This window comes from Balaenoptera acutorostrata, chromosome 15 (genome assembly GCF_949987535.1).
Source record: "Balaenoptera acutorostrata chromosome 15, mBalAcu1.1, whole genome shotgun sequence".
Classification (NCBI taxonomy): Eukaryota; Metazoa; Chordata; class Mammalia; order Artiodactyla; family Balaenopteridae; genus Balaenoptera; species Balaenoptera acutorostrata.
Genome location: NC_080078.1, coordinates 64329848 through 64356419, shown reverse-complemented (window position 1 = coordinate 64356419; position 26572 = coordinate 64329848). Strand labels below are relative to the sequence as shown.

At 39.3% G+C, this 26572-nt stretch overlaps 1 protein-coding gene across 4 annotated transcripts in view; it reads right to left on the bottom strand.

Annotated features, from left to right (window-relative positions):
- The window catches only part of CBFA2T2 (CBFA2/RUNX1 partner transcriptional co-repressor 2), a 184341-nt gene that overhangs the window by 13230 nt on the left and 144539 nt on the right, over positions 1-26572 (bottom strand). For all 4 annotated transcript variants that reach the window (XM_057529429.1, XM_057529427.1, XM_057529430.1 and 1 more), the window contains 5 exons: positions 18393-18482; positions 13987-14168; positions 12830-13083; positions 9874-9959; positions 8740-8935 (listed from right to left, as the gene is read on the bottom strand). In XM_057529429.1, the coding sequence (XP_057385412.1) occupies positions 8740-8935; positions 9874-9959; positions 12830-13083; positions 13987-14168; positions 18393-18482 (808 nt within the window). The remainder of the gene's footprint in view (positions 1-8739; positions 8936-9873; positions 9960-12829; positions 13084-13986; positions 14169-18392; positions 18483-26572) is intronic.

The window sequence follows — 26572 nt, the reverse complement described above, 5'->3', positions numbered from 1 at the left end:
TTTCAAAGCAGTGAGATGAAAAGTGAGCCTCACTTTTTAAAAAAAATTTATTTATTTATTTATTATTTATTTTTTGGCTGCATTGGGTCTTTGTTGCTGCACGCAGCTTGCTCTAGTTGCGGCGAGCGGAGGCTACTCTTCGTTGCAGTGGGCGGACTTCTCATTGTGGTGGCTTCTCTTGTTGCGGGGCTCGGGCTCTAGGCGCGTGGGCTTCAGTAGTTGTGGTTCGTGGGCTCTAGAGCGCAGGCTCAGTAGTTGTGGCGCATGGGCTTAGTTGCTCCGCGGCATGTGGGATCTTCCTGGACCAGAGCTCGAACCTGTGTCCCCTGCATTGGCAGGCGGATTCTTAACCACTGCACCACCAGGGAAGCCCAAGCCTCACTTCCTTTTTACTTATCTCTATGTCCTTCCCCACTACAAACATGTAGGTATTTTTAAGGTACTTCCCTAAAAACAAATGTATAAACGTAAGAGTCGATATTTATGCACATATACATGCGTGTATGTGCTGTGTCTGTATCCAATTTAACTGTATCCATCATGCTCAGCTCTCTGGCAACTGCTTTCTGTCGGTCACAGAATACGGCTTTTGTTTCTTGCCAACTCTGAATCCTTATATGTGATTTAAGGAAGTTTCCTTTAAAATGCTTATAAACTTTAAAAAAAAAAAAAAGCAACTAGTAAATAAAATACTCTGATCTGGAACAGTGTATTTCAAATACACTGTTGCTGGGAAAAGCATGGGGTGGAGGGTGACTTTAACATATATATCTATTGTGATTATAAGACATAATGTTTTATAAGAAATGTTTTCATTGTTTTATAAAGTATGAAAACTAATTAAGGTAATTTGAGTTTTTAAAAACTTTTTTAAAATGAGTCAGTGCTAGCAGACTTACTCACTTTCTTATGCTCTGTTGAGGTTAATCTGAAAAGTAGATTTTATGTTCTGAACACTCATCAACCCATGGTGCAAAGAGGAACCAGGGGGAACACCCAGTGTGGCAAGGGAGGCCAGCCTGGCATGAAATGTTTGCCAGAGGCACTTTAGTCCTTATAAGAATGCCTGAGAATTGGCTGCAAACTGGTCTTGGATAGGAAAGGAATCTCTCCTATTTCAAAAGCTATCAGCACAGAGAACCTACTTCTGTATCATCCGAGCTGAGGGGATAATGAGTTTTTTTTTTTTTTAAATTATTAGCACCTTTAATTATTATTTATTTATTTATTTATGTATTTGGCTGTGTTGGGTCTTCGTTTCTGTGCGAGGGCTTCCTCTAGCTGCGGCAAGTGGGGGCCACTCTTCATCGCGGTGCGCGGGCCTCTCACTATCGCGGCCTGTCTTGTTGCAGAGCACAGGCTCCAGACGCGCAGGCTCAGTAGTTGTGGCTCACAGGCCTAGTTGCTCCGCGGCATGTGGGATCTTCCCAGACCAGGGCTCGAACCCGTGTCCCCTGCATTAGCAGGCAGATTCTCAACCACTGCGCCACCAGGGAAGCCCCGAGTTGTTTTTTTTTAATTGTGTAAAATACATATAAAACTTACCATTTTAAAGTGTATAATTCAGTGACATTTAGTACATTCATAATGTTGTACAACCATCATTTCCAGAACATTTTCATCACCCCAAAAGGGAACCCCATATGTCTTAAAATTTTGATAGTATTAGTACTTTTTGTGAGACTGAGATCTCTAGGAAGTGCTAACACCACTGCCAAGAAAACTGAAGAAATGAACTCTTTTCCACATAGGTAAGTTCCTGACTCATGTGGCCATCTGTCAAATACCTAGAAACCCAAGATCCATAAAATAAATACAAGGAAAAATCTAGGACTAGAAGAGGCAAAGTAACACAAGCTAAGGAGAAGGTAGTTCATCAATGTCAACTAAGTCTTAAATAAGGAAAATCTGTAAGGAAAAGAGTTTGAGTGTCTAGATAAGCTGTCATTGGTGTTAAATGACAGAAGAAATACTTGCTTACTTGTGTGGACATGGGGAAGCCTTGACGAACGAGGAAAAGCCACTTCATTTCAGTCATCAACTTTGTATCTGTCCAGTCATCAGTATTTTCTTTCTCTGACAGATGTAAGAGGGGAGGATGCAAATGACCCTAAAGGAACTTCTCGGCTTAGTCAGGACATGCCTGGAAACTAGGGACATTTTCATGGTATTTCCAGAAGCCAAAATTTTCAGCTCATTTACTAAGAAAACTAGAGTTTCAGAGGCTATTAATCAAAGGTCAGACAGAGAATGCAAATATATGGATCAGAAGTGGGGGACTAATGGTATTGTGTTTCTGTGAGAGAATGCTCTAGTTCTTAGAAGAAACAAAATGAAGCATTTAAGGAGGAGTATCATGATGGTTTAGGGGAGACTGTACCTACCTATCTACCCATCTATAAAGAGAGAAAGCAAATGTGAAAAACTGGTGAATCTAGGTATGGGGCACATCATTGGTCACTGTGCTGCTCTTTTAATATTTCTTTGCGTTTGAAAAACTTCAAAACAAAAAATTGAGAAAAGTTATCTTTAAGTATAGGCATAGAAAATTCCTTAAGAACACACTAATTTGCTAATAAGTGAGCCCAAGAGAGGAGAGAAAAAGTGGGTGGGGATAAGATTTTTCACAATCTATATGTTTCCGTAATGCTGGACATTTTTGCAATGCAGTTCGTTTTTTAAAATTCCATTTAAAGAATAAAGAAATTAAAACACCCAAGAAAATGAAGTGGATATAACATTACCAGATATTAAAACACATTCTGAAGCTATAATAATAAGTTTGATATTATATTGGGAAGCTATCATAATCACTAAGATTGTGTGCTGGTTCTGGAATAGAATGTCCTACTTAACAATCTTTCTTTTTTAAGTTAATTAATTAATTTATTTAAAAAATTTATTATTATTATTATTTTCTGGCTGCATTGGGTCTTCGTTGCTGCACACGGGCTTTCTCTCGTTGCGGTGAGCGGGGGCTACTCTTCATTGCAGTGCGCGGGCTTCTCGTTGTGGTGGCTTCTCTTGTTGCGAGGCACGGGCTTCAGTAGTTGCAGCATGCGGGCTCAGTAGTTGCGGCATGCAGGCCCTAGAGCGTGTGGGCTTCAGTAGCTGCAGCATGTGGGCTCAGTAGTTGCGGCGCACGGGCTCTAGGGCACGTGGGCTTCAGTAGTTGCGGTGTGTGGGCTCAGTTGTTGTGGCTCGTGGGCTCTAGAGCGCAGGCTCAATAGTTGTGGCACACGGGCTCAGTTGCTCCATGGCTTGTGGGATCCTTCCGGACCAGGGCTTGAACTCGTGCCCCCTGCACTGGCAGGCAGATTCTTAACCACTGTGCCACCAGGGAAGTCCCCTACTTACAATCTTGACATAATAGCTGTAGGACTACTTTGGCCAAGTTTCTAACTTATGTAAGCCTCAGTTTTGCCATCTGTAAATAAATCTAATGGTAGTTCCTATATCTCAATAGGCAGTTTTGAAAACACAGGTAAAAGGCTTATTAGCACTGGCTGGAACATAGTAAGAGCCCACATAAGCTATTATTACTAAAAGTGATAACTAATATAGTCAGAAAGATCAATGAAGGAAATAGATTGAAGTATTTAACCAAATTAGCATCTGATAATTACTTCATTTTAATAGATAAAGGATGGGTATCAACTGATGGTAGGAAAATTTAAACTATCTGGAGAATTAAAAGTTGGATAGCTAACATGCAAACACACAAAACTTGAATATAATATAGATGAAATTTATTGTGCCTTGGGTAGGGATCAAGGTCAAGGAAAACCATAAAGAAAATGATAGATTTGACCCCATATTAGCTATCCCATCCATCAAAATAAAACAAGATCAAATGAACACAAATGTCTGTATCCACAACCCATTAATTTTACTAAGGATATATCCTAAAGGAAAAATCCCTACATATAAAGATTTTAAATATTGCATTATTCACTGAAAAAGAAACAACAAGCAAAAAAACCTTAATGTTCAACAACAGGAATGGCTTAAGGAAATTATAGCTTATTTCTATGGTGGAATACTATAGTATAGTCATTAAAATTATATTCATAAAATCCTCAATGATGTGAGAAACATGCTTAATATGAAGTTATGTTTTCAAAGAAATCAATACGAAGTTGTAATCCAGAATTCTCAGACACATCCCAAAACTCTTCAGTGGGATGATAAACTAGTAAATTCTTTATGTTTCTGTATTTTCTACAATGAGCCATACAGTTTGACGGAAGGAAGAAAAGAAAAGAAAAGAAAAGAAAAGAAAAGAAAGAAAGAAAAAGAAAAAGATAGCTACCTCATGAGGTTGCTCTGAGAATTAAGTGATAATGTACATAAAGGAATGGTTCTCAGCTCTTGGAGACCAGGTCCCATCTCAGACAAATTAGATCAGAATCTCTGGAGGTGGGGCCAGGGCATCAGGAGTTTTCCAAAGGTCCTTAGATGGGTTCTAAGGGGGTATCCAGGGCTAACTACTGAAGAAAAGTGCCTGGCTTAGAACCCAGTGTTCATGGTTAAGGTCTCCCAAACCACACTAGGAGCGTCACCTCTCTGTAGGTCATATATATATTTTCTGTTGTAACAATGGTAAAGTGTCCTTTTTAGTTGATTCTTCCGATATTGGTACATCTTGATCTTTCAAGTTGCAGGCATTATTGACTGATTAGCCATTTCAGAAGGAAAGAATTCATTCTCTTTTAACCTCCCCCCAGCCCACCAGACACAATAACAATTCCTTCTCCTTCCCCTCCCCCAAACAGAGATATATTCAAATTCTGTTACATCAATAGTTAACATTTACAGTACTCAATGTAAATGCTAATCACAGCTGAGTCATGTGGTTCATATTCTATGAATCTTTTTTGTTTTTATAAATTTTATTTATTTATTTATTTTTGGCTGTGTTGGGTCTTCGTTGCTGTGCGCGGGCTTTCTCTCTAGTTGCAGCGAGTGGGGGCTACTCTTCGTTACAGTGGGCAGGCTTCTCATTGCGGTGGCTTCTCTTGGTGCTGAGCACAGGCTCTAGGCGCATCGGCTTCAGTAGTTGTGGCACGTGGGCTCCAGTAGTTGTGGTGCACAGGCTCTAGAGTGCAGGCTCAGTAGTTGTGGTGCACGGGCTTAGTTGCTCCGCAGCATGTGGGATCTTCCCAGACCAGGGCTCGAACCCATGTCCCCTGCATTGGCAGGAGGATTCTTAACAACTGCGCCACCAGGGAAGTCCCTCTATGAATCTTTTTATCTTCCTGAACAAGTTTTTGTTTTTCTTAGAGCTAATAACTGATTTATTCATGTGCTAAGTTTCTTATGTAATTATTTCTAACCCAATCTCAAATTCTCATCCTGTGGTGTAAATATTTTATAAATTTCCTTTTCTAGAAAAAATCTCCAGCAAGCTGATGGGCTATTCCGGTCTGAACTGGCTGCTTTCTGGACTGTATCAGCCTGGAATGTCCCACTGTTGTTTGGGACCCTCCCAAATATCCCAGGGATTCCATTCCTCTCTTTCTCGGTTGCATCCTGTTTTATCAATTCCATGTTTTCTCCACTTTATGGTTTACTTCCCTGTGTTGGGGCACATCCTACCCAAATGCGGTAAACACCATGATAAAGGTAGATGGGAGGTGCATTTTTTTTTCCCCTTAAATTGTGGGTTATTAATCTAACAATTGTTTTGGTTGCATACAGAATTCTAGGTTAAAATAATTTTCCTTTCATTGTCTTCCAGCTTTCAATGATGCTAATTGGTAAATCTGTTTCTTCCACTGTGTTGTTTACTTGATAGACTGGTTCAAGCTGGAATGCTGTCTTTCAGTTCTGGGTAAAATTTAAAAAGAATTTCAGTAACTATTTTATTTTTCCTTTCTGTTCACTGTTTCTGAAACTCATGATTTGGATATGAGTTTGATGGATCCTCTAGGTTTTTAAAAATCTTTTTCTCTCTATGGATATTAACAACATTTTTTTTTTAACAACATTTTTTTAAAGTTTTCCTTTCTCTGAGAAGCTGCTGTTAACTCACATTTCTGTTTCTTGATTTTGGTCTCCACCTTTATTAGAGGCTTACCTCTACAGTTTGGTCATACGATTGCAAGCCACTAAAAAGCTCCATGAAAGCCCCTTGACTGTGGACTTAATTGCAGGCAGCTTTCCCAAAATTGCCTGATTATTGGACTCATTAAACATATATATATATATATACATATTCAGATTCCTGGGTCCTTGAATCATAACCTCCAGGGAAAGGTCTAGAATGTGTATTTCTAATAAACACCCAGGTGACTCTCATTCTCAGGAATAACTGGGGAAAACCGATAGCTGAGTCAGTTTCTTTCCTTTTTTTAAAAAAAACAAAACTTTAATTGCAAAATATTAGATGCTAACAAGTTCATAAAAATACTAATGTACAATTTAATGAAAAATTATAAAGTGAAAACACAAAAACCTCCAGATTAAGATAGAAAACACTTTTGGCAACCCCAAATCCCCAAGAAGTGAGTAGTGTAAGCCATAGTAATGTTTAAATAATGCCAGCTGGACTTGTAATCCTGTCCTAATAGCTGATAAAGATGATTAGAGCTCACTCTGCACTCTACAACATCAACATCCTCCATGCCACATACCCACCCAGAGGAAACTATTCTCTGGAATTCTGTGATAATCATTTTCTTGTTTTTCCTTATTGTTTTCATACTTATTTATGTGTGCTTAAATAAAATACCAAAATACTTTCCTTTCATGAATCCCTGACCAAAATCTGTTCCTGAAAATACTGTGAACCACAAATTTTCAGACAGAGGAAACCTACATTCCATTATTTTAAATGGGGAAAATAATAATGTCATCCAAAGTCCATTCAAGTTCTCTCTAAATCACCAAAACACATAAATATTAAATACTTAAATAACAATCCACCAGAGGTTTCTATATAACGTCAAACATTTAAAACACTACTTATCTAACTACTGAAAAGTCACTGGTGAGTATGTTTGTGTGCTACGCCCCCAAACACTGCCCAGTACAGACAGTGCTGCTCAAAGTGCTGATCTGCAAACCGTTATTAGTCCCTGAAGAGATAAGGAGCTTATGCAGAATGCAAGCAAAACAACGATGTCTCTAAGTGAGCTGCTTAGTGTAGCAGTCTCTTCCTAGAGTGAAGCAAGCGGTGCCTGATCCATCCTGTGCAAGCTCCTCGTATCATCACAGACCAGTAACAAGTAGTTTTTGGAGTGGTTTTGGTCCACACTGGGTAGCTCACTTGTTTAGGATATTATGATTTCCTTCTACAATGCATGCAACAAACGTACTATAAGAGAAATAAACAATGAAATAAAAATACTAAATATGTATAATATGCATAAAGATACTGAAAGATACTGTTTAAGTCAGACAGATTGACAGTGCCCTGAGAAACCTGAGAGGAGGAAACCCTAGGATCCATGAAGAGGTAAACCTGTAGTGACAATATAATTTATCATCCCAATTGTCCTCATTTTCGAGAGTAAGAGATGTGCTGGTAATAGTTACGACAGGACGATAGCCATAGTCACCCTAGCTAAACCCTCAATGCAAAGCAGTGTTTCTAAACAACACCAGCAAGACCTGCAGTCCTGGCTGGAGAAGAGCCGACTCAGGACCACGCTCACTCTGCACTCTACGCCCTCTCACTTGCAGAGCTTCGATGGAAGGTTTGTGATTCGGGTGGTGAAGTTAGGGTAAGTTTCTGTGAGCTGTGACAGGGAGTATTTGTGAAGGTTCAGATGGTGAGAGATACCTGAGAATTAGCTTGAGGTTCCTTTTAAAAGAATTGTACTGTAAGTATTTGATGTCCTGCTGTGCTGGATATTCCACACAATGTTGCTAATCTATGGTTGGCTCAAGAGTCACCTCTGTGGGTAGGGTGGGGGAGAGGAATCCCTTAGTTACCAATGTCTTTTCCTCAATTTTTTTGGTAGTCTTTTTGAGACTAATGGCTGTCTTCTGTGGAATATGCTAGGTTTGCCATAAGAGGAGTCATTCTCCCTGGGGAAAACTGGGAGCTTGAAGTGGGTGGGTGGGGAAAGAGTCTGATCACAGGTGGCCCCTCATTTAGCCATGCCTTTGGATAGGGTGCCTTTTCAGTTACTAGGTCAATGTGAGGGAACATTTTTGGAGGAATATCTGTGGTGTCCTGGATGTATCCTGGATTGAGAGCTCAACAATTGTTCATATCTCTGCTGCTTCAGGGTGGGAAAAGGCAGGAAGGCACAATCCAGCTTGGTACAGTAAAACTTTTCATTTTTTTGTCCAGGCAGAGGTTAATAAATGGTAATTTTCTAGATAGGGAATGGGGAAAGGGGGATGGAAGCTGAGGTGAAGCTTTTTAGGGCTACCGTGAGGAATGAATGTGATGTACATGAGAGTCCCAAGTACATTCAGCCAGGCTGAATTTAACATCCAAACATTCTTTGATCATCACTCAGAACTTATATACAGTATAGAGTTGAAAACAGAACCAAATGACAAACATTCTCATTCTATGTGGGGAAGAGAGTATTTCTTGAACATGCCAAATACTGAGTCCTTGACATATTTTTTATAATTACCAAGGTCTTTCTAATTCCACAATCTAGTACCATCTTCCTTTTAAAGTAAAATATAAAAAGTCTCAAAAATAAACAACAACAACAACAACAACAAAGATATATAAAAAGCCTCCCTTGTCAACTGAAGTGATTCTCCCCTTACCATTGCTGAGAGAATCTGCGCTCCCAGGACTGTGCTGCCTGGAGACCAACTCACTCCCTGTTTTCCTCATCTCTGTGTTTTCATTGTATCGTCTTTTCCAGTAGTTGAGTTCTTCACGATCTGATTCCTGACAGCGCCTCAGGACTGCCATGGAGCGTCTTGTTTTCTCTACCATTTCCATAATGCAGTTCAGGGCCTGAGCCAGGAAAGAAGTCAGGCAGAGCCATGGGATGAGGACATTCATACAATCAACATTGAAAATCAAGGACAGGTAAACAAAATATAAAGAATAAAGGTTTAAGAAGCTTACAGATTTAGCAATATCAAGTTTATATTTGAAAGCCTTTCTTATTATTTCTCTTTAAATATATACACACAATTTTTAAGATTTCAAAATAATACTTTTTGGATTCATCATGGTTGAAGCAGCCAGTTTCATCACAATATGGTTCTTTAAAGACTATGGTGAAAACACATTATATCTCTGCCTAAAGCAGGAGATTTACATAAGAATGGAATCAGAGAATTACATTCAGAGACAACATCACTCAGGAAGGAAAAGCTACTGTATGTATATTTCAAGCAGGTATTACATCTTCTCTTCCCTTTTTAGTGAGAGGGGAAACTCTCTTTTCCAATGGGGCAGAGTTTACATTCTGTGCCAGTGTACTAATTCTCATTTGTATTTGGAGAAGCTCCATTTATTTAACACTCCATTTATTATCCCAGGCCCTGTGATAAGCACCTTGCATATCATTACAACCCCCATGAATTCAAATAATATAGCATTATTGTTTTTAAGATATAAAAGTTGAGGCTAAAAATGGTGAAAGAACCTGCCCATCACAGAGGTAGAAGTGGCAAAGCTGGGTCCTAAAACTCATAAGCCTATGTTTTTAACCATTATACTGCATGGCTTCACTTGGTTATGACCTCAAGTGATCACCCCACTACAAAGATTTGGGAGTTACTCTTAGCTCTCTAGCTGGGGCAGTAGTAGATAAATCAGCTTTTATTGCAAAGACACTGTAGCTCTGGTTAGTTCACTTCAAGCATACACACTCTTACTCTCAGTAACATTAAGAATTAAAAGTAACAAGTAGTTAGGAAAACTATACACTGTAAGATTCTTACATGATCAAGATGTTTCCATTCATCAGCCCATTCCCTTTCTGTCAAACGGTGGTCTACCAACTCATCTTGATAGCCTCCATTTAGACCTATTAGAAATTAGATTAAATTTGAAGATAGAGGTAAGAATAGAGTAAACAGAATTCTACCAAGTAAATACAAATACATTCATACCAACTATGAGCACACTATTAAGGCCAATGACTCACAATGATATATAACCACAAAATGACATAAAACCAACAGAAATCACTATTCAGAATGTATTAAAAAACTCCTACAAATCAATTATGAAAGACAAATAGCCCAAAAGAAAAACAGGTAATAGAAATAAATAAATAGGTATGCCCCAGACAAAAAAGTACAGATGATCCATAAACATATAAAAAGACATTCAAACTTATACGTAGTCACACAGGGTAAATAAAATCTTCACTAAGATGGTTCCACATCTATATATTGGAAAATATTAAATTGTCAATCATACTAAATGTTGGTAAGGTTGTGGCACAATGCAAGTGCTTAACCACCACAAACAGAGCTGGTGCTGTACAAGTACTTGGAAACAACTTAGTATTAACCAAGGTATAATTTTTTGCATGGTTTTTGATATACGTTACTGAAATTTGCATGAATGCAATGACTGTGTGAATCAAGGATATACTGAATTATCCACTACTTTGAAAATCATGTCACACATGGCAACACTGCTCATAGTATCTGAACTGTCAATGTAACACACCTGATATCAGTCTGAATTTATAGCTGTTGTATTCATAGTGATTCTGTATTTGTGCAACCATCTGCTTATTTCATCATATCTTCTTGTGTAGTCATGCCTGAGCACTAATATATTATAAAATACTTTCTTATGTATTATACTTTAGAATATTGATCCTAAAATTATGGGACTAAGGTAGGCTATAGTATCCATAAATTTCATTTTAGGAGAGTAAATTGGGGGAGTGTTACAGTTTATTTGTTTAAAAGTGGGGGGTGGGAAATGATTTGGTAAGAACTACTGTACTAGGGCATACATTTTCAAAAGGGGACTGGGGAAAATTAAGGAATCTATAACCAGCCTGGAAAGCAAATGACTGACTGTAAAATAAACCTTCAAGGTAGAGGATTAAAGGTCTTTCAAGTAGAACACTTCAAAATGAAAAAACCTTTTTCTAAAACTGTTAGAAATACAAGGAAAATCTGACCAAAATGCAGTTCTAGCTAGTTTATAGCATACTTCTCTTAGAAGGTAACAAATTCAACTGGCAAAAAATGTGTATGAATATAGAAGAAATCAATAGGAAGGCGAATTTTTAACATAAGAACCATACAGGACAGCTGCTAAGGGAGCCATCATAGCACACTGGGAATGTACCCAAGCTCTCGGCATCAGAAAACTGGGGTCAGAATCTTTTCTCTGCCACTTTCTAGCTATGTGATTCTGGCCATAGTTCTGTCATCATGTATAAAAAGGCATAAACTCCATGGAATCCTATGTGTGAGGATTAAAAGAGATAATGTACATATACCACAATCTAAGTACTTAAGACTCAGTAAATGTTGGCAGCTGAGAACACCACTGCTGTCGTGGCCCACACCATTCAGCTACTACTGCATGAAGCCAGGGACCTACTGTGGTCCGAGCCTCTGAAAGATGCTAGTGAGTCTAAGTCAGAAGGGGGGACAGGCAAATGTTTTGCAACTTTTTATCCACAGGGCAACCCACAGATGGAAATGCAGGGCCAATTCTGGAAACTAGCAGCCCTTTGGTTCTCTGCTCTGACATATCTCAGCAGTTAAACTACAAAGAACCTTCTACAGTAACCTTATTTGAGTTTTGACAAGGAGCTTTGTTCAAAACTGATCTCGGGTGAGGTCTGCTAGGGGCCTTTTTGTTTTTTCTTAAATTTAATGGTTACTGAGGATGCATATGCCAGGCAGTCCAAATGTGACAATTACCCAGCACAGGAGGTGGTGTTCTCTCCATTTTATTTTTTTTTATAAATTTTTTGGGTTTTTTTTGGCTGTGTTGGGTCTTCATTTCTGTGTGCTGGCTTTCTCTAGTTGTGGCGAGCAGAGGCTACTCTTTGTTGTGGCGCACACACTTCTCATCGCGGTGGCTTCTCTTGTTGCGGAGCATGGGCTCTAGGTGCACAGGCTTCAGTAGTTGCAGTGCATGGGCTCAGCAGTTGTGGCTTGCGGGCTCTAAAGCGCAGGCTCAGTAGTTGTGGCACACAGCTTGGTTGCTCCACAGCATGTGGGATCTTCCCGGCCCAGGGATCGAACCCGTGTCCCCTGCATTGGCAGGTGGATTCTCAACCACTGTGCCACCAGGGAAGTCCTTCTCCATTTTAGATATGTGTAATCTGAGGCACAGAGAGCCTAAGCAACTTGCATAAGATCACAGAGCTAGTTAGAATGCAGAGCCAAGATTTAAATTTAGGTATGCCTTACCTCTGACCTAAATGTCTCTGCACTTTCACCTCTTAAGACCACATGTTTTACAACTTTCTTGTTTAATTTTAAAAACATTTTATTCTGAAATAAACTCAGACTTACAGAAATGTTGCAAGAATAAAGAATTCTCACACACCCTTCACCCAGATTTCCTAAACGTGAATATTTTTACCTCATTCGCTTTGTCATTCTCTATTTTTCTTCTGAACCATATCAGAATAAGTAATATCCCTTTATTCTTAAATGCTTCATTGTGTATTTCCGAAAATATGTTTAGCCTACTTCTATCATATAATGATAACAGCAACAAGGTATGAATTGAGATCAATTTCAAATGAGAATACTATAACTCTAACATTCTTTTTTATGTATAATATTGTTTTAGCTTATCAGTGGAAAAAAGCAATGATGATAGTATTTTGCTTTATCACTGAGCAGGAAAGAAACCCATGGATTCAATCTGAATTTAAATCATTACCATGCTGCTTATGCCACTTACTAAGATTGTGGTGTCTATCACGAACTTCTCGATGTTCTAGCATCTTGTTGGGTTCACGATATAGGTGGGAAGTTGCAATATCTTCTAAGGTATAGTGCTGAAGAGGTGGAGGAGTAGGATGGAACTGGCCCCCAGGATTCATGAGGGGCACAGTAAGGGCAGGACTGTGCCGGGGAGCAGGGCTAATGGTACACACTCTCTTGGCAGGAGGCTCAGGAGGAATTGTATCTCTTTCAAAACTGCTCTCTTCCCGCCTGTAGAAGAATGGGAAGTACATGTCTGAGCCTGTCAACAAGTGTTCATGCAAACACTGCCCGAGCACCTACTTTGTGCTATGTATTGTGCTATGCACTTTCACAAACAGGAAGATGATAAGAAAAGGTTTGAGATGAGGCATGAACTGAAATGTCTTCAGGGGCCAGGCAGATAATGGAAATTACTGATTTATCCCAGCATGAAAAGAGAGGTCAAATCTATCCATAACCAAGCAGAAACATCTCAACCTCATGAAGCAAAGGAGAAACTAAGATGACAGCATTTTCTTATGTGATAGGACTATGGAGGATTATGGGTTCAACTATATTTAGAAATGTTTCAAGGTCAAATTTGCTACTGTGGAGGTCAGTACTGGAAAGAGACAATTCTCTATATGGGAGAAAAAAGGCTCACATAATTAATACGCTTGTGAATTGGTAGGGTTTTTAGTCATTTGCTTCAATTGTAACAAATTTTCCACTGTTATTAAAATGTTGCTTCCTTGACAAACCATAGAAAATAGCGGTAGATACTCATACATAAATTTCCAGGATAAATTATATTAATATAATTTCAATCTTCAAAGTAAAGCTGATTCATTAACTGTTATACTTTTACAAGACTTCACGTATCAGAAAAAAATGCCTTGAACAGATTATATTTCTCATGGTTCTGGAGCAGTGGACCCACAGAATGCTCAAAAGTAGAATTTATCAGCAGGGGTATACAGAGTCATCTAAAGAGTTGAGAAGCATATTGCCACCTGATGTTGGGACAAAGCAAAACTAAGAGTCCATCCCTACATATCACCACAGTAATCAAGTTGTTTTTCTTTCACAAGTAAAGGGAAAGCTCAGAGTGGTTCCAGAAAAGCAAGGACGACAAAGCTCTTCTCTGCTCACCTCTCTGGACTGGGCCTCTTTCCATTTCCATGCACCTCCATGAGCAGCTCAGAAGAGTCAGCAGGGGATGCAATACTTGTGTTGAGCAGAAGGTGTTCATGCTGAGCCAGGTACTGGGATGGTGTCTGCTTGGCGGCCCGAGCACAGTGCAGCAGTTCTCGCTGCAGCAGAGGCAGGTTCGCCTTGAAAAGAAGAGGTAGGGGCTGGAAGGCAGTTTTCCCAGTGTTGGGCCCTATACACAGGGCTCAGCACCTCAAAAGGCTTTCACAAACAAGATGACACAAAACAAAAGCCCTTCACTCTTTGTCATTCTAATTTTCATATGCCCCCCTCTGAATAAAGTGACATCCACTATACTGAACTTGAATTACTGTTAACTTGTCTCTTGTCCCCACAAGATGTAAATCCCCTTAAGGAAGAAACTATGCTTTATTACCTTTGTGGCCTAGTACAGAGTCAAAGCTCAATAAAGCTTTGTTGAACATAATGATTTAAAAACTTAAACATTTTTGAAGACTTCAGTTAGTTAGTGAATTAGTAATGCCTACATGGGAGTAGGAGGAATTCAGTCTTTCCTTTATCATTTTAAGTCCAGGTTTCTCTCTTGTGAATCTAAGCCATTTCTGATAGCACTAGTCAACCTTGCCTTCCTGTTCTCTATTACAGCTGCCATGGAATTCCAGAAACAGTGACTATTCTGGCTTAGTTGGAACATGGGGTTTTGAAAAAAGTAACAGGAGTGATGGAAATGAAGGCAACAAACCTTAGACTAGTCTAGGATCTGAGTATACACAGGTAACCCGTGGGCAGAATCTAATATTTCTTATTGTGGTGCACCACTGAGCATGTTTCCTTATTTTGTAAAAGGATAATTATTTACGTACTGATTATTTTTCTTTCTCCTCAAACTTAAACCTCTAACAAGACAAATCATACAAAAAACCCTGTGCATCTTTAAACTTAACTGTTAAGTCCTTCATATTTAAAATAAACTTTCCCCATATTTATTAAAAAAATTATATTTCCCCCCAAATTTAAAAACAACTCAGACTGAGCCCACAATAAGTCTTTATCCCAAGGGAAACAGATGAGAAAGTAAAAGAAGAGTTTAATACATGCAAGTAGTCATCCCTTTACCAACAGTTAATTTAGCAGGCACCATAATTAGTGACTGTTTTAAAGCAGAAATAAATTGACAAAAACCCAAATGCTAGCCAAAAAGCTGCCAGAACAACCTACCTCGTGCTGTTTTCCAAAATAACGAGAGTTAAGAATAGAGAATTTGATGATATAAAACACTTTTAAGTCTGTTCTATAACCTCAATCTTGTAGCAACTGTAAAAACTTAATTGAAAAAAAAATCATGTCAGATCTTTACATTTGTGACATGTGTCCTCTGATGAATTTTTAAATATGCTAATCATTTTCCTATTAACACAAATTTCCCAAATCTCTCTGATTCTGGAGTCTTGGGGAAATAACTATCTACTGGCTCTGATGCACAGAAAAGGGACCAAGATAGAACACACAGCTGTTTCAAGGCTGAAAAAGGCACCACAGACTGCTCTGAGAGGCCAAGGTGTCAATGCCATCAGAACAGAGCCCAACACAGGCTGTGCACTGAGACCTATGCTTTTCCTGCATGTCTATAACGCTCTAATTTTAAAAGTTTAAAAAAAACCAGAATCAGTATTTCAGTTAAGGTGACCCATCTTTTTGATGCATTACACTTTCTTAGGAAATAAAGGTAAAGTAAAAGAAGGTAAAAGGGGCATATTTATTTTGTCAAGACAAAACTGAAGATATTATGTGAGTACTCATATAAAAGAGAGAAAACCAATTTCTACAAATACTGTACTGACAAAAGTCAAAATACAGGGACTTCCCTGGTGGCAGAATGGTTAAGAATCTGCCTGCCAACACAGGGGACACGGGTTCAAGCCCTGGTCCGGGAAGATCCCACATGCCGTGGAGCAACTAAGCCCGTGTGCCACAACTACTGAACCTGTGCTCTAGAGCCCACAAACTACAACTACTGAGCCCGCAAACTACAACTACTGAGCCCGCATGCCACAACTATTGAAGCCCGCACACCTAGAGCCCGTGCCCCGCAACAAGAGAAGCCCCTGCACCGCAACGAAGCGTAGCCCCCGCTCGCTGAAACCAGAGAAAGCCCACGCGTGGCAACGAAGACCCAACGCAGCCAAAAATAAATAAATTAATAAATTAATAAATTTTTTTAAAAAGTCAAAATATAAAAAAATTGAGCTCATTTTTTTTGTATAGTCTACTACTAATGGAAAGAATAGAATTCATTTGATAGGGAGGGATTGAGGATAACATTTTTAGCTTATTTGGGGTTCAACGTTAGTGTTCCAAATTACCAAATCAATTACAAATGTTCATCTCCAGGGCTTTGCAAAACAATGTGGTGGGCTGGATACGGGTCATAAGTTTACAGACTATGCCTGGTCTAGAATACATTGTTATCTGACTCTAGTCACTCATTGCCTTTGACCTATTTTATAGGACTGCAACTTACACATAACCGGTTGCAAAGCAAAAAACTTGTCTATGAACATGCATAAAATTACATGCATAGAGGTTCTACAGACTTCCCTTGCCCACTGCAGAAGATTTACTTTTGTTTGCATATTCTTATCAATAATCCTGACCTATAATGTCTGTTCTTTGGCTTCTCCCCTGAACAGGTTATAACACCTTACAGATTCCCTCATTAATAATGAATTAAATAAAATCTATGACACAGGTTCATTTTTTAAAATCTGTATGAGTCATAATGTTACCTGTTTTTAAAAATTGTTTAATGGGAAAAATAGTAACTTTACAGTGGGAAAGCATGGTGGACACCACCTTTACCAACTGATCAAAGTCCACACCACCAGTTATGAGACAAATTAACATCTATGTCTCCTGATAGCATGCAGTAATACCACCTACCTGCTATTTCTGTCTAAAATGCATAACCTCATTCTCATCATGAAGAAGTATCAGAAAAATCCAAATTGAAACATATGATATAAAATAACTATCCTGTACTCTTCAAAACTGTCCAAATCATAAAAGACTGAGAAGCTGTTCCAGATTAAAAGGGACTGAAGAGGGCTTCCCTGGTGGTGCAGTGGTTGAGATATCTGCCTGCCAATGCAGGGGACACGGGTTCGAGCCCTGGTCTGGGAGGATCCCACATGCCGCGGAGCAGCTGGGCCCGTGAGCCACAACTACTGAGCCTGTGCGTCTGGAGACTGTGCTCCGCAACAAGAGAGGCCGCGACAGTGAGAGGCCCGCGCACTGCGATGAAGAGTGGCCCCTGCTCGCCGCAACTAGAGAAAGCCCTCGCACAGAAACGAAGACCCAACACAGCCAAAAATTAATTAATTAATTAATTAAAAAAAAAAAAAAAAGGACTGAAGAGATATGACAATGTAATCCAACATGTGATCCTGAATTAGATACAGGAGCAAAAAAAATGACATTTTGTTAAAAAGGACATTTGTGGGACATCTAGTGAAATATGAATAAGGTCTATAGATAATAGTGTTATAAATATCAATGTTAATTTCTTGATTTGATAATTATACTAAAGTATCAGTATTTAGATGTATCATGTCTGCAGCTTACCCTGAAACATTTCTGAGGAAAAAATAAATGGAAAGAAAAGAGAATAATAATGCAGATGTGATAAAATATCAACATTTGGAGAAGGCGAATTTTATTGTACCATCTTGAAACTTTTTTGTGAGCATGAAATTATTTCAAAATAAAAAGTTTTTTTTTTTTAAGGAGCATATTATATATAAATTTAACAGTGGCTCACCTATCAGGTACGCATAATAATTTTAAACAGTGTCCCCAAAAGTTATGTTCCAGGGGACGTTAATTCCAGAGGACGTAATTAGAAACTAGACTAACTGGGGGGAGGAGAGAAGTAAACACTGCCTTCCCACATGCTCCTGTCCTAAGGGTTAGTCCTAACTTACAAAGGCCTCTGTTTTGAGAGCCTCCTCCCAATAACACACACTCTTCACCCCCTGGCCACAACCAAAAGACTGTGTCCAGTTACTTCCTCTGCTAAGAGCCCAACCTCCATGCCATACGCACCTCCATCCCACTCTACTCCTGCTCCTGCCTCCCCACCTGCTCCTTCTGTGTGTCGCCAACAGTGTCTGCATACAGACCACGACTCAAGGCTTTTGCAACTCTCATCTCATCAAGCATAAAGCTTATTCGCAAACCACTCACACTTCTGTAGCAGCCCCAAATAAAATACAGATATAAAATGTGGCAAGCTGCCCTGATGTAGATCATAGAACAGGGATCAGTAACAGATCTTGAGGAAATGTTGAAGATAAATTACATTCCAGTAGTAATCTCATAAAAATTACCTTGAGGAATGGAATAACAAAAGGACGAAGAGGAAAGTTTGTAGCCTCTTGGAGCTTGCAATGGAATTCTTCAATTGTTACTGTTGAGTTCTGAAAAGATAAATAGCATTGTTCAACTTCTAAAACTGGACAGTGTTCTAACGTAAATCTGATAGTGCTGAACCCTTTGAAATAATAAGGAAAAGGATAACTCCAAGAGCACTATTGTGAACTCAAATCCCTCTCAAAGGTTAACCAAATTCTGTTTCCTTTATGAAAGAAATTCAGCCTCCTTGATTTTCTTCTCTACTATCCCAAATTTAACAAATTCCCCTCTCTGCTCAGCAGCCTGGGCAGAATAGGGCATTGCCTTCCTCTCGTGAAGAGAGGCACTCAGGTTCCTTGTATTGAGGGGTTCATCACAAGTCACCTCAGGTACAGGTAACCAAGCTTACAGTGTTTCCAGCTGAACAGTTCCCAAATCAGTCCAGGATATCAACTTAATGACTCGGAGCCTCATGTCTTCAGAAGTTCATTTCTTCATTGATTTTGCCTACCTCCTAGCATCAGTTCCCTAAATCTTCTAAATCAGAAGTTGACAACAAAAAAAGATGCCTTCTACCTTCCAGTGGTCTGTTTGCAAATCAGAGCACCTCCAAATGGGCAGACTTCCACTGGTTAGATTTTAGTATTCCCATGAAAGTTATTAGCACTTCCCCTGTATTTTTTCAGGTCCTTCTTTTACCTAAGATTCTCAGCTCCTTTGCTAAGAGGAATGTACCAATACAAATATTTTCTTCAAAGTTCACAAAATATTTTTATTTTTACTTCAATTCCCTAAAACACAGCAAAATAATAAGTTCAAAACAAAACATCAGGGCTTCCCTGGTGGCGCAGTGGTTGATAATCTGCCTGCCAATGCAGGGGACACGGGTTCGAGCCCTGGTCTGGGAAGATCCCACATGCCGCGGAGCAACTAGGCCCGTGAGCCACAATTACTGAGCTTGCGCATCTGGAGCCTGTGCCCTGCAACAAGTGATGCCGCGACAGTGAAAGGCCCGTGCACCGCGATGAAGAGTGGCCGCCGCTTGCCACAACTAGAGAAAGCCCTCGCACAAAACGAAGACCCAACACAGCCAAAAATAAATAAATAAATAAATAAATAAATAAAAATCCTTCCCTCTTAAAAAAAAACAAAAAACAAAAAACAAAACATCAATCTGAATTCTTGCTTGTCTGAAAGAACAATGATGACTTCTAGGATTTATTTTTATAAAGTCATCAAGTGTTCAAAGATGTAACATGTACCACACAAATTATTCATCAGCAAAATATTGTTTCTTAACAAGAAGAAATGGAAAACATATAGGTCCTCAACACAAAACTGCATTAAAAATCGTAATACTGGGCTTCCCTGGTGGCGCAGTGGTTAAGAATCCGCCTGCCAATGCAGGGGACACGGGTTCGAGCCCTGGCCCGGGAAGATCCCACATGCCGCGGAGCAACTAAGCCCGTGCGCCACAACTACTGAGCCTGAGCTCTAGAGCCCGCGAGCCACAACTACTGAAGCCTGTGTGCCGCAACTACTGAAGCCTGCGCGCCTAGAGCCTGTGCTCCGCGACAAGAGAAGCCACCGCAATGAGAAGCCTGCGCCCCACAACAAAGAGTAGCCCCCGCTCACTGCAACTAGAGAAAGCCCGCGTGCAGCAGCAAAGACCCAATGCAACCAAAAATTAAATAAATGAATAAATAAATTAAAAAAAAAAAAAAAAAAAAAGACCATGGGTTTAAGTCCCAATCTGGTTTAAAAAAAAAAAAAAAATCGTAATACCATCATACATCAGAACGCTTAAGGTGGGGGACAGATTTGTATGCATTGAGGAAAGGTGTCTATAATATACTAAGTGAAAAACCAGAGAACATAGCAGTATATTCTAACAATCCATTTTTGAAAATAACACACATACATTTATATAGCATTTTAAGTGTCTGGAAGGACAATTACAACAGTAGTTATTTCTGGATGTGAAATTATGTTGGATTTTCCAAATGTATCATACAATGTTGAGAAAAAACTAAAATATTTCCCTTTGGGAAAAAAGAGTGTATCAAATTTAACCATGTTAAATGAAAATGTTTGTACAGTTTACCCCATTTCATACCAAAAATGTTCTTTTAAACCTTAGCTGAGTGCTTGTTTTAAGTAAATGACAGGTATACAATGCAACCAACTCTACCGGCAATCAGGAATAAAAATTAAGTGTAAGAGAATGCTATTCACTCCCTACTACAAATAATGCAATCAGGCCTCAAACAGTAAACACAAGTAGATTAAATCTATGGAAAGACTAAAGGAAATGACTAAGTTTTCTTATGGATGGACAAAGGAGGGAAAAGATTAACTTAAGTTAGAGAAACGGACTCAAGGCTATATATACTATAGATGCCAGGCAATCCTCTATTCGAGAGGGAAGATAGGCCATTGTTCTGTTATCCTTCCCTCTCATTCAATTACTTAATAAATAAGAGCATAGTTGTTTGTTTCTTCATAGTCTAGTGGGAAAACTGAAAAGTAAGCTATTCATTACAGTATGATCACAGTACATGTGTGCAGGACACTACTGGCATGCAGACATAGGGGGACAAGGAAGGCTTTATAGAAGTGCCATCTGAAGAAGTGAAAGTGCAGCCTTGAGAAAGATGCTTCTGAGGAAGACAGAATGTAAGAATGCAAAGTATGAGGGGAATCTAGTCCACTGGATCCTAAGGGCAACACTTACAGAGATCTTACAAGACAATGGGTATAGATAGGCCACCAGACTAAAATTTTTTTTAATCTTTTAAGATTTTGGAATAATGATAATCATAGGAAGTTGCAAAAAATAGCACAGATAGGTTCCTCTGTATCCTGCACCAAAGTTCCCCCAATGTTTATATTTTATGTAATTATAGTGCAATATCAAAACTAGGAAACTACCATGGTAATATGTGTGTATAGTTCTATGCCATTTTATGGCATGTGTACATTCACGTTATCACCACTGAAATCAAGACCAAGAAGTATAGAAACCCTATCTACCTTTATCCTCCCTGGTTTATAATAATAATTGTTTTAAATATTTCCTTTATATATACTGACAACCATAACAGACAAGGTTATAATTTTTGCTTCAACCATCAAACATAATTTAGACAACCCAAGAGAAGTAAAGTCTATTGTATTTACTTATATTTTTACTCTTCCCATTTTTCCTTCACCTATCCTGATATTTCAAGACTCCTTCTTTTATCGTTCCTTTCTGTTTCAAGAAGCTCTTTTAGCCTTACTTTTTTTTTTTTTTCTGGCCGTGTCCTGCGGCTTGTGGGATCTTAGTTTCCCGACCTGGGACGGAACCCGGGCCCTTGGCAGTGACAGCCTGGCACTGGACCGCCAGGGAATTCCCTAGCCATTATTTTAGTGTAGGTCTGCTGAAGACAAATTCTCTTAGTTTTACTTCATGTGAAAATATTTTGATCCTTCTACCCTTCATTCCAGAAGGATACTTTTGATAGATACAAGATTCTGGGTTGACAATCTTTTCTCCCAGCACTTGAAAAATATGCCACTTCCTTCTGGCATCCATGGTTACTGATGCTTTCTCTGTTGCTTTCAAGATTTTTGGGGATGGGATGTCTTTTTGTTGTTTCTTTTTTTGGCCACATCACAGAGCTTGTGGGATTCCAGTTCCCTGACCAGGAATTGAACCTGGGCCCTCAGCAGTGAGAACTCGGAGTCCTAACCACTGGACAACGAGGGAATTCCTGGGATGGGATGTCTTCTTTGAGGTATGCTCAGCCTTTTTGAATCTGTAGGCTTGGATCTTTTGTTAAATTTGGGAACTTTCCAGGCATTATTTCAGCCCCACATTCTTTCTCTCCTCCTACTGTGACTCAGATCTTTTGTTATACTCTTTTAAATCCCTGAGGTTCTGTTCATGTTTTTTTACTTATTTTCTGTATGTTGTTTAGATTGGGTAGTGGACTTCCCAATGAATAGATTGGGTAGTTTTCTATCATTCCAGCTTCAAGTTCACTGATTCTTTCCTCTGTTCTCTACAGTCTATTGTTGAGTCCATCACTGAGTTGTTTTTTTGTTTTTTAAAAATTTTTATTTATTTATTTATTTGGCTGCATTGGGTCTTTGTTGCCGCACGGGCTTTCTCTAGTCATTGTGAGTGGGGGTTGCTCTTTGTTGTGGCGTGCGGGCTTCTCCTTGTGGTGGCTTCTCTTGTTGCAGAGCATGGGCTTCAGGTGCGCAGGCTCAGCAGTTGTGGCATGCAGGTTTAGTGGTTGTGGCACACCAGCTCTAGAGCACAGGCTCAGTAGTTGTGGCTCACAGGCTTCGTTGCTCCGTGGCATGTGGGATCTTCCAGGACCAGGGCTCGAACCCATGTCCCCTGCATTCGCAGGCAGATTCTTATCCATTGTGCCACCAGGGAAGTCCCCATCACTGAGTTTTTAATTTCATTATTATATTTGTCAGTTCTCAACTTTCCATTTAGTTCTTTACATCTTCTATTTCCTTGCTGAGGCTTTGTATTTCTTCATTTGTGTTGATAACTGCTCACTGAAGCATTTTTATGATGGCTGCTTCAAAACCCGTCACATATTTCAAACATCTGGGTCATCTTAACTGATGTTTGTTGGTTACCTTTTCTCATTCCACTTGAGATGGTCAGTTCTTGGTATGACAAGTGATTTTCTGCTGTATCCTGGATGTTTTGGGTTCTATGTTGTAAGACTCCAGATCTTATCTATGCCTTCTATTTTCAAGGCATCCTCTGATAGTGTGCCATTGGGAAGAGAAGAATCTTTGATGCTGTCAGGTGGGGTATAATCCCAGGCTCCCCACTCAACCTCTGTTGACTTGTAGAAGGAAAGAGGGGTTCCTTACTGCTGGGCAGGGGTGGGAGCTCAGGCTCCCCAATAGGCCTCATAGGGGAAGGGGAAGGGTGTACATTATTGTGGTTTTTTTCCTGAGGTGTTTGACTGTCACAGAGTGATTTTTGTCCAAAAGTTTTGTATCTTGCTTGGTTGCTCCTTTCCTAGTCCTTTGGCTAGAAAGATGTGGGGGTTTTTTTTGTGGGTTTTGGTTTGTTTGGTTTTTGTCTGTGCTCATTAGTATTTCCATAATACTGGCTTCTCCAGACCACAGTCCAGGATATATGATGACAGCACAAAGCCAAGGGAACTCACTGCTGTGCACTTCCTTGAGTCTCAAGGTCACTAGCCAATGTGCCTTCTTCTCTCCATCTTTCAGAGTCTTCTTACTTTTGTTTTATACATAATGTCCATTGTTTTTTTGCTGTATTTGTCAGGAGGGATAGGAAGAAGTATACCTTTCTGTTATACCTCTGAACCAGACTTGATATGACTACATCATATTCCATTAAACTGAGGTACTGTCATTTACTCAGGCTTTTATAGAACGTTCAGGTGGTTCAAATTTTTTGGACATTATAAATAATGTTAGTGCACATTGTTTATATTTTTTTTAGGATGAATGTCAAGGAGAGATACTGGTAGGTCAAAGGAACTGTCTAGTTTAAGGTATAAAACTACCTTCCAGAATGTGTATTCTCCAAATAAGTAGCCAGAGTACAAAACATTTACCTTTACCTTGCAGTGGAAATTGCCACGCTTGCTTCCTGGTACAGTTAAGGACCACCAGCACCTTACCTCTTCTCTTACACACCAGAAACACCAAATGCACACAGGTGAACTAAACTCTTGCTACCTAACTGTGTGGCCTTTTCTGACTTTGCTAATGAAGTCTCCTCCACATGGAATGACTGTTCCATTTACATATGCCTGCCAAAATCCTAATGATTCCTTTCATAAATACAAGACCAAATAAGGGCTTCCCTCGTGGCACCGTGGTTAAGAATCCGCCTGCCAACACAGGGGACACGGGTTCAAGCCCTGGTCCGGGAAGATCCCACATGCTGTGGAGCAACTAAGCCCATGCACCACGACTACTGAGCCTGCACTCTAGAGCCCACGAGCCACAACTACTGAAGCCTGCGCACCTATTGCTTGTGCTCCGAACAAGAGAAGCCATCGCAATGAGAAGCCCTTGCACCACACCTCAGAGTAGCCCCCACTCGCCGCAACTAGAGAAAGCCCATGCACAGCAATGAAGACCCAAAGCAGCCAAAATAAATAAAGAAATAAATAAAAATAAATCTATAAAACAAAAAAGACCAAATAAGGCTTTCACAGATACAGAAATATAATAATCTAAAGGTGTTAATTCTCCTCCAAATTAGACAAAGTTTTCAACAAGATGGTAGAAAAAAAGAGAAAAAGAAAAAGGAAAAAGAAAAGAAAAAAGAAAAAGGAAAGGAAAGAAAGGAAAAATAACGGATTGGTAAGCTCAAATGCAATACACATAAGGCAATCATTTTATCCATGAATAATGGCAGTTTTATTTATGTTTCTCTAATCCTTATATATTTTTAAAAATATTTTATTTATTTATGTATTATTTATTTATTTTGGCTGTGCTGGGTCTTAGTTGGGGCATGTGGGATGTTCGTTGCAGCATGCAGACTTCTTAGTTGGGCAAGTGGACTTCTTAGTTGCGGCATGTGGACTCTTAGTTGCAGAATGCGAATTCTTAGTTGCTGCATGCATGCAGAATCTAGCTCCCTGACCAAAGATTGAACCTGGGCCCCCTGCATTGGAAGCATGGAGTCTTATCCACTGGACCACCAGGGAAGTCCCTCCAATCCTTGTATCTTATTTGCTAGGCTATAATGTTCAGGATTACAGTGAAGAGAAAAGAGATCCTATCTGGTTCCTAATATCAGAGGGAAAGCTTTTGAAATTTCACCACTTAGCATAGGCTTGCTAAAGGTTCTGTGTTTATACATACAACTGTCATCAGATTAAGGAAGTTCCTGCTATAATTGGTTTGCTGTTTTTTAACAATGAATGGATATTAAATTTAACAAACATTTCTCACCTTGTACTGTCTCCAAATATATTTATAGTTTCAATATCAATTGCTATAGACTATATGTTTTTGTAAGCCCTCAAAATTCCTATGTTGAAACCTCATTTCCAATGTGTTGATATTTGGAAGTGAGGCCTTTGGGAGGTGGCTAGGTCATGAGGACAGAGCCCTAGTGAATAGCATTAGTGCCCTTATAAAAAAGACACCAGGGAGCTCTCTTGCCAATTCTGCCCTGTGAGGACACAGTGAGAAGATGGTCGTCTATGAACCAGGAAGTGGGCTCTCAACAGACACCAAATCTGCTGACACCTTGATCTTGGACTTACCAACCTTCAGAACTATGAGAGATGAATACTGGTTGTTTATAACCACCTAGTCTATGGTATTCTATTTTAAGAGCCTAAAAGGACTAAGACGCTGATCTGAATGAAAATCTCAGTATGTGAGATTATAAATTGGTATAAAACTTGGGAAAACCATTTGACCTTATATACTAAATTTATATACATGTATACCCTATGAAATCACAATTCCATTGTTCAGTGCAGTGCTTGCACACATGTACCATAAATAAAAATGCTCATTATTTGTAATGGCCCCTGTACAGAAAAGAGCTAACACAGCTGGTCTACAACTGCTAACCTTAGGAAAGCCTGCTTGCAAGGTAAAAAATTGTAACACATGCTATAACATGAATAAACCTTGACAACATTACGCTAAGTGAAATAAGCCAGCTACAAAAAGACAAATACTATGTGATTTCACTAATAGGAGGTACCTGGAGTAGTCAAGTAAAATGGTGGCTGACAGAAGCTGGGGAAAGAAGGAAATGGGGAATTATTGCTTAATGGCACAGAGTTACAGTTTTGAAAGATGAAAAGAGTTCTGAAGGTGGACGGTGGTGATAGCTGCACAACAATGAATATACTTAATACCACTGAATTGTACACTTAAAAATGGTTAAGATGGTAAATTTTGTGCTATACGTATTTTACCACCTCCTCATGATGACACAATTTTAAAAATTTGGAAAAAAAAAAGAAACATTAACCCAAGCACAGCCATTTAAAAGAGATGATTGGCTACATCTACATATTCTTTCATAGCTAGAAAAAAATTCACTTTCTGTGTGTGTGTGTGCATGCGCGAGTGCACGCATGCAAATGAGCTGTCATTTTTTTCTTTTACTCTTGAAATTAAGCAG